At 36.6% G+C, this 14,369-nt stretch overlaps 1 protein-coding gene and 1 non-coding gene across 8 annotated transcripts in view; one reads left to right on the top strand and one right to left on the bottom strand.

Annotated features, from left to right (window-relative positions):
* The first annotated feature begins 44 nt into the window (after positions 1 to 44).
* Kiaa1328 (KIAA1328 ortholog) overlaps positions 45 to 14,369 on the top strand; it is a 199,439-nt gene continuing 185,114 nt past the window's right edge. For all 7 annotated transcript variants that reach the window (XM_070029297.1, XM_070029293.1, XM_070029294.1 and 4 more), the window contains exons 1-3: positions 45 to 345; positions 8,435 to 8,470; positions 9,571 to 9,710. In XM_070029297.1, the coding sequence (XP_069885398.1) occupies positions 45 to 345; positions 8,435 to 8,470; positions 9,571 to 9,710 (477 nt within the window). The remainder of the gene's footprint in view (positions 346 to 8,434; positions 8,471 to 9,570; positions 9,711 to 14,369) is intronic.
* LOC138832664 (U7 small nuclear RNA) lies at positions 3,406 to 3,467 on the bottom strand. Its single transcript, XR_011373611.1, has one exon. It is a non-coding gene; the product is annotated as a U7 small nuclear RNA (small nuclear RNA).

Here is a 14,369-nt window from a genome sequence, read left to right as displayed (position 1 = left end):
TGGGAGTTGTAGTTCTTCACGCCTGAGAGCTGGACGGGTTGGGGATGGGGGCCCTCGGCTGGCCCGGCAGCAGCAGTTCGGTGGGGCACTGGTTCCTACGCCCCGGGACTCTACTCCACACCACACCTCCGCGACCCGGCGGGGCCTTCCTCCGGACTCTCTCTCCTCGCCGCGGCCGGACGCGTAAGCGAGGGCGGGTCTCTGCGCCACACGTCCAATTGGGACCGATCCTGAAGTCAGGGGCGTGGCGATCCCGGCGCAGCGCCCGGAGTGGCGGTTGTTTCAAGATGGCGGACGTGGCGGGCCCCTCCCGCTCGGGCGCCCCGGCGTTCTGGAGTCGCGACAGTATCCTTCGCCCTGACGGGCAGGGGGCGCCGGCTCCCTCTTCGGGGGCGGCGAGGGGTGGGGCGGTCGCGTAAACCTGCGCGGACGGGAGAAGAGCGGTGCTGACCTTGGGGTCATGGATGTGCTCTGCCCACTGCTATGTAGGGGCCGGGCTCCAGCGCCCCGCGTGGGTAGTGGCGTCCCCAGGCCAGGATTCCAGGGCTCTGGGCCCTCCGCCCTCCACGGTGGTGAGCTCTGGAGAGATGGCCTGGGGCCGACCCTCCCGCGGGTACCCCAGGCCCCCTCAGTGTGTGGCCTGAGCTTGGGGCGGAGCAAGAGTTGGGTGTTGGCTGGGTAGGAAACCTTTTTGACGGGAGTTAGGATGAGCCTTAGGCGGTGGGTGTTGGGAGCGTGTTCGGACCTTGCTGGAATTGCAGGACCCTTTTAGTGATGCATTTTCATACACCGGGTCTTTAGGGAAGGTGTGGGGTCTGGTCTCTATGGGACGTGTTCTTTGCCTGCTAGTGAGAATACAGTGTGAATCATCCTGCCTGGAAGTAGTGTCAGCCCAACATGTAGGCTGTGGGTCACCACCAATGACAGCCCCGTGATGTTATTTATTCCTGGCTCCGAATCTGTGATGCTTATAACTCAGGGATTCTTTCCCTTGACCTAGTGGACTTTAAGAGCCTACACTAGAGGAGCGTTACTTGGAAGACAGAATTTAATCAGTGTTATTGCTTGAATGCTTGCTAGGACTGGTGATGGCATTGTTTGAGATACTGCTTTTTGCCATTGGCACAATCACTTTGGACAGTCTAATTTAGCTCCCAGTGAAATTTATCAAATTGTATTGCTAGTTTCCCTTATCTAATTACTAGGATTAGAGAGCCGTGTGTGTAAAGAAGAAAATTTTCACATTCTGTGCCACTGGGTGTTTAGTATTACTACTTGTTGCCGATAGGTTGGCAAGAAACAACTGAAATTTGGTACATACACTGTGGATGCAAGCACACTGGTGTACTGTGGAAATTAAATAATATTACTTTTACCCGTCAGTAGGAATGAGGATATACGTATTAGGAACAGTTGGGCTGAATTAGGAAATCTGGAGATTGGGATGAATCCTTATGAAGCACTGCCTCTGCATTGATAGGATTTTGAGACAGAGAAGACTTTTAAAGATATTAGCTTATAATAATTAATGATAATGTCCTGATGTAAAGATTGCATGGTAGGGAGTTGGCATTCAGTTACAGTGGGACTAAGTTAATTAACAAGCCTGTGAACAAATCCATGTCGTTGATTTTAGCACCGTGTTCACGTAGTTACATCCTTCTTATTCATGTAGAAGTAGTATATACTCTCTATCTCAATAGGAAAAGGCCAAATAGTATGTATAGTATGGTATTCTTTACACACCATTGAAAAAAATTCCAGTTCTTCACCTACAAAAATAGAGACATGTGATTGGAAAAATGCTCAATACTAGAAGTTTCCATCATGAGAGGGCAGATTATCTATGAATGTCATTTTTTTCTATTAGTCTTATGAGTTATACATCTTCTCTGCAGTATGACTCAGTAATGCCATTTTATACAAGGTATGTCTTAGTACTTAATCTGTAAAGATGAATGTGCCACAAAATTTTTTTGGTGGGTTAGATCTTCTAAGAAAATATACCCCTTTAGTTGTAAATTGCTTTCCTTCATCATAATTCTTAGTAACATCTGAAGTAATTATTTTTCCTGTAGAATCCAATTTTGATTGCTTAAATTCACCAAAAGCAGGTATCATTAACAATATTAGTGATCGTATTAACAAATATGAATTAGAAGGGACACAGTTAAAACATTCTGGTAACAGTTTTCTCTGGAATTAAGTTTTTGAATAAAAATAGGTGACAACTTTGTGTTGATGTAAAAGATAATTTGCTACCGCAAAATTATATTGTCAATATCTACTGCAAAATCTATGTGGTCAATAATAATTATATATGCTTGGATTTCTGGTGGGTGATAAAAAAAAAACCTTCAAGGGTTAGAGTGGGAAGTACTGTGTTTATTTTCTTCAAATGTTTCTTTCTTTTTTTTTTTTTTTTTTGATCCGCTTGTGTGGACTGAACTCTGGGCCTGGGCGCTGTCCCTCAGCTCTTCAGCTCAAGGCTAGCGCTTTACCACTTGAGCCACAGCGCCACTTCTGGCTTTTTTCTGCTTATGTGGTGCTGAGGAATCGAATCCAGGGCCTCATGCATGCAAGGCAAGCACTCTACCACTGAGCCAACTTCCCAGCCCAAATGTTTCTTCTTCTTGACTACTTTTGCTCTGAGTTGCTAATTACTAATTGAATTCTTGGGATTTTGATTCATAGCAGCATTAAAGGTGTGTATAACTCACTGTATGTGTCTTTTTGGGGCACTTCTATGAAAGAAGTCAAAGTAGAAATAGGTAGCATATTTAATCTAAAGTTGGTCCAATGAACATTTGGCATATTAACATATTTCTTTGATCTCTCCATAAAATACACATTTGTTGGGAAATTCTTTTTTTTAATTTAATTTAATTTTATTTGTGAACATACTGTACAGAGGAGTTACAATTACATGGGCAGGATAATGCGTACATTTCTTACCAAGCATTGCAGCCTCCTCCATTTTTTACCCTTCACATCCCTTCCCAGCCTCCCCCCTCCCCCCCAATCCCAATCCTTCTCCTTCCCCCCCCACCCCCCTACCGACGTTGTAAAGCTCGTTTTGGACATGACAACTTGTACTTCTCATTGTTGCAACAGGTCCACCTGTATCCTTAAACAACTGGTTTTTCATAAGAAAGCTTTTTTTTTTTTTTGGGTCCGGTCGTGGGGCCTGAACTCTGAGCATGGGCGCTGTCCCTCAGCTCTTCAGCTCAAGGCTAGCACCCTACCACTTGAGCCATAGCACTACTTCTGGCTTTTTTTTTTTTCTGCTTTTGTGGTGCTGAGGAATCGAACCCAGGGCCTCAGGCATGCAAGGCAAGCACTCTACCACTGAGCCACCTTCTCAGCCCCTTGTTGGGAAATTCTTTATAACAGGGTAGTTTTAAAAGGGATTTTTTAGCAAATGCTAGAAAACTTGCTGGACAAATTTTAAAAGAGGTGCAACACTTGTAAATGTTTGAGTTTTAAGATAATGGAACTATGTGTTATTAGAAAGGATAAGTCAGATGGAAGTAATTTTCAGCATTTTCTTATTTAAAAAATATTTGTTGAAGGCAGTTTATTTAGAGGTTTTTCCTGTTTGACAAAGTAATTGCTATTGGTATAGTTGGAATAGATTTTAAATAAGTATTCTGAATGAGACAGAACACTGAAAATTATTTATCCATAAACTTATAAAATTGAGTATCAGTTTCATTTTTTTATAGATGGTTTACTATGAACCAAGTATTCTTTTATGGTTAGAGATGCAAAATTGAATATGAAAGCTAAAAGTGGTCATCCTCTTGGCACTTAGACTTAAGTGAGATAAAAGTCACAAATAAACACATTGCATGTATAATAATTTTAGGTACTGTAGAGAAAAATAAAGCAGGATAGGGGCAAGTGATGAGGGATAGATGTTTTACAAGAAGAGAATTTTGCAATTTTAGGTACCTACATGATTAGAAAATAAAGGTTTCATATAGCAAATGGCATATGACCAAAGGGATATGGAATTGAACTGTGAAAATATAGGAAAGAGCTAACAACATAGAATAAATCATAAATGCAAAAATTCTTAGGCAGGCGCTTGTGTAGCCCATTAACAAACTAAGAAAGCCAAGGATGGATAAGGGGAAATTTCCTTGCCACAAATGAGATCAGAGAGGTAACAAGAGTAGAGGGATCAGATCTTGAGCGTTGTAGGCCCTTGTGAATACTTCGGCTTTTACTCTGATTGAGGAATGACATTTTTAAAATGTTCTTTCTGACCACTGTGTGAAAAATAGACTATTGAGGAGTTACAGATAGAAACAAGAGAACAGTTATGAGAGGAACTGATGGTAATTGAACTGATGATATTGGTGACAAGCCTTTGGAGGTTATAACAACAGAATTTTCAGAGTATGTGATGTGAAGACCAACAGGAAGATTGAATTGTCATTTAGTGAGATTGCAACAGATTTTAAGATAAACTGTTAGGGCTTCAGTTTTGGACAGTTGAATTAGAAATTGTTTCTTCTTTGTCTGTATTGGAGTTTGAACTCAGGACCTCATGCTTGCTAGAAAAACACTCATCATTTCAGCCCTTCAAGGTCTCAGTTTTTCCCAGGTTCATTTTTCATCTCAAACTTCCTAACTCTACCTCTTAGTAGTTTGAATATATAGGCAGACATGAACCACCAGTCAGATCTTTGAGATATCTTTTATGAAGCTAAGTGATAATGTCAGGTAAATAGACTTCTTTTCAAGAGTATTTTGACAGAACTCAACATGTTTGTGTTTAAAATCCTGAGAATTGAAGATGATCATCAAGAAGATGAGTATGTAGAGTAAAGCCGAAGGAATGAGCCCTAGGAATGTTGCAAAGAAATCCAAGCAGGAATTACTAGAATAGTATGAGGAAAATTATGAGTATGTGGTATCTTTGCAACTAAGAAAAAAAGATGTTTTAAAGAGAATTGATATTTATGTCAAATACTATCAATAGATACAAAAAAACCTAAAAGCCGATTAATGGATTTATTAGTAAAGGACCTTAAAACTTTTCAAAATTGTGGTCTGGTACGTCAGAAGCGTGATTGGAGTAGGCTTAAGGCTGATTGGGAGGAGAGGAAAGTGAATGGCTCTTGTGAAGTTTTGCCATAAAAGAAGCGTAGTATTCTATTAGTGGCTTAGGAGATTTTCAACCCTCAAAAACTGCATTATCTCGATAGGCAATGTACTCATTACCTTATCATTTAACTGTAACCCCTCTGTACAGTATTTTTACAATAAAAAACATAAAAACTGCATTATTATGTTTGAGTGCTTAGGGAAAAAGTTTAATAGGAAAAATTATTGACTCAGGAGAAATGATGATAATATTAGAAGCAATATCTTCAGATAAAAATAATTGAGTTGTGTATGTATATATGTTTGTATGTAATGAGACTGCATCAACTTTGGACAGAAACATGAACAATTTATCTGTAGCAAAAACGGGAAGTAGAGTAGGCACAGGTAAAGGTAGGAGTTAGATATGCTGATAGTGACATAGGACAGGTCTTTACAATGTTTTCTTAAAGAAATTGGAGCTAAGTATTTAGCTCTGTGATAGAGTACTAACAGTGCCCTGGATTCAGTTCCTATTAATGTAAATAAACCATCAAACCAACAAAAAAGAAAGGAGAGGCAGAAGGGAGGCAGGGCAAACAAAATTACCAACTGAGAATAAGGAAGATAGAATTTATGTTAGATTTGAGGACAGAGGAAAACAGTGAGAAATATTTGATTGTGCTTTTAAATCAAAGTGTAGCTGTGTGAAGTTCCAAGTCTCCACTGAGTGAACCTGATTACCTGCTGGGAGTGTACCTTTGTAAATGAACTCTATTATGTTAGTCTTTCCTTAGGTCACCTTTGGAGAATACATTGAGAATTCTTTTTTTTTCTTTTTGGGGTCCAGTCGTGGGGCCTGAGCTCTGGGCCTGGGCATTGTCCCTCAGCTCTTCAGCTCAAGGCTAGTGCTCTACCACTTGAGCCACAGTGCCACTTCTGGCTTTTTTTTCTTTTTGCTTATGTGGTTCTGGGAATCAAACCCAGGGCCTCAGGCATGCAAGGCAAGCACTCTACCACTGAGCCACCTTCCCAGCTCTACATTGAGAATTCTTATTTACTAAAAGAAAAAAAGAAATAAACAACCTTTGGGGTTGGAGGTGTGGCTCAGTTGGTAGAGTGCTAGCCAGTGAGTGAAAGCATTAGGTACTATGTTCAAGTCCCAGTCTCAGATCTAAAAAAAAAGAATTATTCAAAAGCACTGTGATAGGGAACAAATCCTTGTACTGTTGTGTTGAATTTTTCTCCTGCATTTTTTTCCAAATACATTACAAACATTTATAGAGTACTTCAGTTGAGTATAAGGCCCTATGTTAGTCCAAAAGGATATAAAAGAATGAAATAGCTTTTGTTGTTGAGAAGCCTGCATAATTTCATTTCCGAAGACTATTTTTAGATTGGGTGTTGGTGAATTTGGAAATTCAATTTCTACTTCCCTATTAGTTTGCTCTCAGTTTCTTTGGACTGGTGATTCTGATGTTTTTGTTTACTTGTGCCTCCTAAAACTGTTTTATTGCTGATGTTTGAGGGAATTGAAACATAGAGCTGCCCTATGATCCAGCAATTCCATTCCTAACATTCACCCAAACAAGGCTTCAATAAAGCCACCAGCACAACCATGTTTATTGCAGTACTAGTTACCATAGCCAAGATAGGCAATCACTCAAGATGCCCCTTAGGGGACGAATGGATCAAAAAAAAAAAAAAGTGGTGTATATACACAATGGAATTTACTCATCCATTATTAAGAATGATATTGTACCATTCATAAGGAAATGGAAAGACTTGGAAAAAATTAAGTGAAGTAAGCCAGACTCAGAAGAACACAGGTTGCATGGCTTCCCTCATTTGTAGTAGTTAGAATATGCCTATAAAAAAAGTAAGCACAGTTCCAAATGAATGAACTGAAGTATAATAGACTCTAAGTAGAGCTCCAATAGTATAATTCTTTAGAAAGACTTAGTTAAAATTCTATAAGCTTAGTATCAGGAAATGGATATTTGTAAGTTAGGGAACAAGGAGAGCAGGTGTAGGGGGAAGAAGGGAAAAATATAGTCAAGAATTCATTTTATATACCAAAAAAGAAAAAATAAGGGGAGGGAGGTTGAAGTGTGGTAAAGATATTGTAGTAGGTGACACATGTAAAAATGCATTATATAAACTGCTTTGTTTATGGCAAAAAAATTCAATACATATCCTACAAGATTAAGTAAAGTGAGGGAAGGGATTGGTTAGAAAAAATGGGTAAGAATGTTGAAAAGGGTGACATTGATCATGATACTATTCATAAACTGTTAAGTGGGAACTCCTCTTTACAACTATTTGCAGATAAGAGCCTATTTAGTTAAAGAAAATGTAAAGAACCTTGTTATCAGCATCTGTTGCTGCAGTGAGTTGTGAAATAGCAACTGCCAGCTCAGAGACAACTCCAGCTAAATTCCTATTACTTTTGTAGGAGTCTAGGTATTTGTGGTCAGTGTTCTCTGGAAAGACTCCATTACCAAGGTTGAAACTGAGATGAAATATATTGACTTTTAAGACATTAAATCTACTCTAGCTTTTCCCAGAATGCTAAACATAATTATTTTTGTATAGAATTCTTAGAAAACAGTTTTAAAAGAACAGAAAACTTAAAATATTTCTAGATTATTTGGGGAAAAACTTACATAGATGCTTCTTGCCTGTACAAGTTCTAGGTTACAAATTGTAAGCATATTTGATTTAGACAAACTTCTTAGTTGGTTCTCTTTCTGAAGCAATGTATGATCTTAACCTTTCTAAATTTCTTCTTAAAAAAACTCAAAATAGTTCTTTCTTTGGATTTAAATTTTGTCTGCATTTTCAATAATAGGGCTTCTTGAGACATTTCATGAATGCACTGCAGAAGAATAAATATTGTCTTTGTATTTGCATAATTAGTTTGTCCCCAAAGAGTGTTTGTTCTTTAAAGGCAAAGCCTGTCTTGAAATTCTGTATATTCTTCATGCCTAAAATAACTTGTCAGTTTCTTAATCATGAACATTGTAATACTTAACTCCTTGTTTACAAAAGAATAGTAACTTCACAGCAGAATGTACAGTATAATAAAGAGTGAATAAAACTGTCTTGGTTAAATGCTTTCTAAAATTTGTATGAAATATAGTCATGATTATCTAAAGATGAACTTTTACATAGTATTAATCTTGCACCATTGAATTCAGTCTCTTTGCTTTCTGGCTTTTTTTTTTTAAGTAAGTTATAAATTCTCAGGTCAAAATGATGAAGAATTATCACAGTCACAAAGAACAAGAGCAGCATTTGGATATTGGTATATTATTTTCCTTCATATCCTTCCTCATAGTTTCTGATGAAGAACAATCAGTAGTATATGTTCCAGGTATGACTTTCTGTATTAAAATTTAGTAAGTTTCCTTTGCCTCTTACTTGCTGGGAAGAAATGAAACAAAACTGTCCAAAAGAACATTAAATTTTTTTTAAACTAGTCCAAAAGTTTAAATATTTTTGAATATTTGAGCAGGTTTCAAATACTGGCTCATCTTATAGACTGACTGGGCAAGTCACCTTTTAATTAACTTCTAGACTTTTTCATGTATTAAGGGCAGGAGATTCTTTTTTTTTTTTTAATGAGTTCATCATTCATCAGTATTTTTGTCCTCTTCAAGCCCTCTGTAGACAGGATGATGCCCACCCAAAGAGATTCTTTTAAAGTTTTTTAAATGACTAGTAACTACAATTTAATATCCCAGAGTAAAGAGTGAAGACTTCAGCTGGGTGCCATTAACTCACTCTGGTAATCCTAGCCACTTAGGAGACTGAGATCTGAGGATTACAATTGAAGTCAGACCAGGCAGGAAAGTCCTTGAGACTCTTATGTCCAATAAACTATCAAAAAGAAAATTTTTTTAAAAGATCTGGAAGTGGAGCTGCGGTTTGAGTGGTAGAATGCTAGCTTTGATCAAAAAGAAGTTCAAGGACTGTGCTCAGAGGCCTGAGTTCAAGTCCCAGGACCAGCACAAAGAATGTAAGAGACAAGACAGAGGGGAGAGAGAGAGGAAGGAGACAAGACAGACACAGTATGAGAGAGAGACAGAGAGAGGAGAGATAGGGAGAGAGAGTGAGAGTTTGCTAGTTATTAGATGAATAGTAAAATGATATCATTGAAGATAACCATAATTAGGAGAAAAACATCTGATTTCCTCCAAGTTGTCTAGGTATATTATAATTTATTGCTATTAATATTTTTATGTCTTCACAGCATCTTTTACATTTTTCAGTTGTATTATTAAAGTATTTAAAACATTTTTGTGATTCATTACATCTTGAAAGAGTTTTATGATAAAGTATTAAAATAAACATTTTTTCCTATCTAATACCATAAAATAGAAGAAACTAAGGAAGATTGTTGATGGGAGTGGAAAGGGGTTTTAGAGAAAGAGAAGACATAATTTTGAAATCTTGTTTAATGAAAATCCATAGGAATTTCTACAGAAGGAAATAACAGATCAAGATACAAGTCAAGTCTAAAAGCTGATGGTAAAGTTAACACGTCAAGAGTAACTCATACTTCAATCGATATGGAGTCTTTAAAAGGTGCCGGAGATGCAGTAGGTGAACAGGTCAGTGATTTATTTCTTTTAATTCACTGGTGGTTTTTTTTTTTTTTTTTTTTTTTTTTGTTGTTGTTGTTGTCAATCATGGGGCCTGAACTCTGGGCTTGGGCGCTGTCCCTCAGCTTTTTGGCTTAGGGCTAGCGCTCTACCACTTGAGCCACAGCGCCACTTCTAGCTTTTTTCTGCTTGCGTGGCACTGAGGAATTGAACCTAGGGCCTCATGCATGCAAGGCAAGCACTCTACCACTGAGCCACCTTTCCAGCCCCTAATTCATTAGTTTTTATAAGTGTTGAGCAATAAGCATAAATTTTAAAAAATCATTAGGTGATCTAATAAAAGTTTTTAGTAGATTCAGAAACTTTGGGGATCCTTTGATAATGGCGAGTATAAAATATATATTAGAGTTTGCTACAAAATATATATACATGCATTAAGCCTTTATAAGAAAACATATCATCTTAATATGTTTTTGTTGTTTTGATTCTTTTTTATTATCTTTAAGTAGTTGTACAAAAGGCTTACCATTCAGCAAATCAGTTTATGAATACAAATGAGTTACCATTCAACAAATCAGTTTATGAATACAAAGCATTTTGATCGATGTTAATATAATTTTTCTTCATCCCTTCAAACCCTTCCTGTTACCTCATTTTGCTTAATTTTGTAGCTTTATGCATTAAGTTTTATGACTATATCCTCCCTCATTTTAGTATCTTAATATATCTCAAGTGATGTACATTTTATGTGATACTAGAAATTCAAATGTTAAACATTTTTAATTGAGTAGCCTTTATGATTTTGTTCTTATGAGTATGTTTCTTTAAGGATGAAATCCTTTTGTATTAGAATTACTATGGTTTAGTAAAGAAAATTAATCATCATTACCATCATTATTATTATTTTCACTTTTTGTAAAGGAATATCATAAACTTGGTTTTTAGAGCCCAGTCATTGATTTTTCCCTCATTTATCTTTGTCTTTATAATAGCATGTGCAATATTCAGTTATGTCCTTTGTGACCTGTGTATTTTACTTTGATTTTTGTTATGTTTTCCCTCCTCAACCAGAATTGATGTCCAGACTTAGAATCCAACTTGTGAGTCAAATCTTCTGGCACATGCATTATAAATAAAGTTTTTATGGAGCCACCACTGTGTTCATTCTTTCATGGATTGTCCGTGGCTGCTTTCTTGTTACAGTGGTTAAACTGCTTCAAAGGCTGTACCCACATTCCTAAAACATTTTCTGATGGACTTTTTATAGGAAATGTTTTATAATCATAATTTATATTCTTGAAGACAGTTCTAACGTCTATTTTGTTGCTGATAATCATATTTAATAGTCTACAGGGTTTAGCTGTGGTGGTGTTTTCAAGGTTCATCTATATTGTATTATGTATCGTATACTTAATTCCTTTTTTATGGCTGAATTCACATTTGTGTATCCATTTGCCAGTTAATGGACATTCCATTTCCTTTAAAAATAGGAACATTATGAATAATGTTGCTGTGAACACTTTCATACACATTTTTGTGTGGATGTATGTTTTAGGTTTTCTAGGGAATATAGTTAGATTTAATGATTTATATAGTAATTGTATATTTAACCTGACAAAATACCAACAAAATTTGTATTGTGATTATACCAAATTGCATTTGTGCTAGCAATGTTAGACGTTTCCAATTCTCCATGTTCTCACCAACATTTATGTCTATTTTTGGGGTATTGGGATTTGAACTCAGAGCTTTGTACTTGTTAGGCAGATACTTTGTCATTTGAATCATGTTTTAAGCCCTTTTTGCTCTGGTTATTTTTGAAGTAGGGCTTTGCTTTTTGCCCAAGATAGTCTAAAATATAGTCATTCTATTTATGCTTCCTGCTGTATCTGGGATGGCAGCCAAGTACCACTTTTCTGTTGAAATGGGGTTTTATGAACTTTTCTGCCTGGGCTGGCTTGGCACCGTAATCCTTCTGCTCTCAGCTTCCTGTGTAGCTGGATGACAGGCATGTGCCACTGCACCCAGCTGTTGATTGAGATTGAGTTTTATGAACTTTGAACCTTCTGAATCTCTATTTTCCAAGTAGCTGGCATTACATCATGAACCTTTAGCACCATTCTTTTCTCTACTGAATTACAATGATACACTAGTTAGTCAGACTCTAGAGATGTGCCCTTCCCTTATATCTTCTTTGCTAAACAGTATTCCAAATTTTATGTTTCTTCATTTGTTTTTCTAAATTGGGTATAAACAAACTTTTATAAAGGACAAGATAGGAAACTCTAGCTTTGGCTAGAGAAGAGATGTTTCAACTACTCATCTTTACCCCTATATAGAATGAAATGAGACAGGAAATGAGTAAGTTTGGTTATAGTTATATTCTAACAAACTTTTTTACAAAACAGGCAATGGGCCAGATTTTTCTGGCATCTGTAGTTTACCAAGCCCTGTCTGAGTAAATACATTTTTGTTTTTAAACACCATTTAGTTTTATATATGTTTGAAACTTTATATCTTTGTTATTTGTATTATAAGTTATTGTGAGATTTTTATGCTGTATGTAAAAAAACTGTTAATTAGATATTAGAGAACCAAAAAAGCAACAAGGAAACAGTAAAGTATTATGATAATATTAACTGCAAGAAACAATTACTAACTCTAGAGCTGGATGAACAAGCAGAACAAGTTGGAATTACTAACACTTAGAAAATTAGGGAAGGGCTTCTTAACGTTGGAACTTGGACTTCTGATGATAAGACCACAGCCTTCCTCAAAAGGCCTGATAGAAGCTGGTTCTTCTAGTGCTACAAGTAATTGCAAACAAATCTCTCTTTTTTAAATCAATATGTCAACACCAACTATTCTTTAAGAATAAATGAGATAAAGGCGATGCTGACAGTTAACAGGAAGCAAATATGAGGAAATATGTTTTTTTCCCCTCTATCAGCCTCTGGTCTCCATCTGGTTTTGTCAACAGTCAAGTGGCAAAGGAGAAATGAAGTTTCTAGAGTCTCAGCTTCAGCATCATAAACCGGAGCCCAGAAGGATGAAAACCAATAGCACTCAGAAAAAATGAATACCACTAGCATAACAACAAAATATAGCATTCTGTTGTACCAGTAGGCCATACTTTTGGTACTCTTTTTCAAGTTTCTGTTAATAGTGTCTGTTAAAATTTTTTACCTCTATGCAGGGGTTTTCTTCTATTGTGTGTTTCTTTCACCTTACCATTACTGAAATGTCTTTTTATGATTATCATCAGCATAGATAATAGATGATAAGAATACAAGATAATATCTTGTATTGCCAAATCTCACCTTTTCCTAGTTTATTTGGTTATTTCTGTCATTAGCGTTATTGATCCTATATTCCGAAAGATTTTTTCATCACTACTGTATGCTTTTTATTTTGCTTTTATCTTTTCAAATGCAAATTTAACTTAATTAAAATCAGATTAATTAAAATTAAATTATATATTTTTATTTCTTGATGATTTTTAAGAACTATTTTGTTATTCAGTGTAAGTCTATTGCTATTAGAAAAAAATCATCTAAATTACAAATCTCTGACTTGAGAGACAGACATAATTTCCACGTGAATGTTTTGCTAGCATCTGAAACTGAATTGCTTTAATCCAGTCTCATTTTCTTATCCTTTTCTGTTTTCCTTTCCTATTCGATCTTTCCCCAACTTTTGCTGATAACTATTTCAAGGATTCATTTTACTCATCCTTGGTTTGTGGGCTATCTGAAGTAGTTGGATTAACTTCTATGGAGAATTTTTTACAGTACAAAAGGTAGGACAGTATACAGTTTAAGAGCACAGCTTGTTTGAATCCCAATTTTGCTATTTAACAGTTATAACTGGACGATACATGTACCTTTAAAGTAGAACAGGAATAATATTTGCCTAATAGCTTGGTTATGAAAATGAAGTGGGATAGTAAATATGAAATACTGAAAATATTCTTGGCATATAGTAAATACAAATATAACAATTATTCTTTCTTTTTTTTTTGTATCATGAAAATACCATACAGAGGGGTTACAATTACATGGGCAAGATAACCAGTACATTTCTTATCAAGCATTGTTGCCTCCTCCTTTGTTTCCCCTTCACATCCCTCTCCATCCCCCCCCACCAAAGTTGTAAAGTTCATTTTTCGACATAACGACTTGTATATCTCCAAGTATTCTTTCTTTGACCAAGTATCCTTAAGAATGAACCTTAGCATAATTTGAATGCTCAGTAACTTATTAGTGACTTAGTGCCTCGTCCAGTAGCCTTTGTATACCCTTAAAAAGTAGCCTGGCATCAGTGGCTTACACTTGTTAACCCTATGTAACCCTAGCTAGTCAGGAGGCTGAGATCTGAGGGTCACAGTTTGAAGCCAGCTCAGGCAGAAAAAGCCATAAGACTCTTATCTTTAGTTAAGCACCAAAAAGCTGCAAGTGGACCTGTGTGAGGCTCAAGTGGCAGAGCAACTAGCCTTGAACACAAAAGCTCAAGGACACTACCAGAAGCTGAGTTCAAGTCCCTGGACATCTCAAAACAACAACAACAACAAAAGCTTTGGAGCTATAGTGTAAACAGGCTTTTAGTTTCTTCCATTAGGACCTCATTCTTCTGACATTTACAAAAGAAAAGTTGTTTCCTTAATATTTG

The sequence above is a fragment of the Dipodomys merriami genome, unplaced genomic scaffold, assembly GCF_024711535.1.
Source record: "Dipodomys merriami isolate MVZ:Mamm:240054 unplaced genomic scaffold, mDipMer1.0.p SCAF_2, whole genome shotgun sequence".
Classification (NCBI taxonomy): domain Eukaryota; kingdom Metazoa; phylum Chordata; class Mammalia; order Rodentia; family Heteromyidae; genus Dipodomys; species Dipodomys merriami.
The sequence above is the reverse complement of the archived record's forward strand: the minus strand, read 5'-3'. Positions and strand labels throughout refer to the sequence as shown.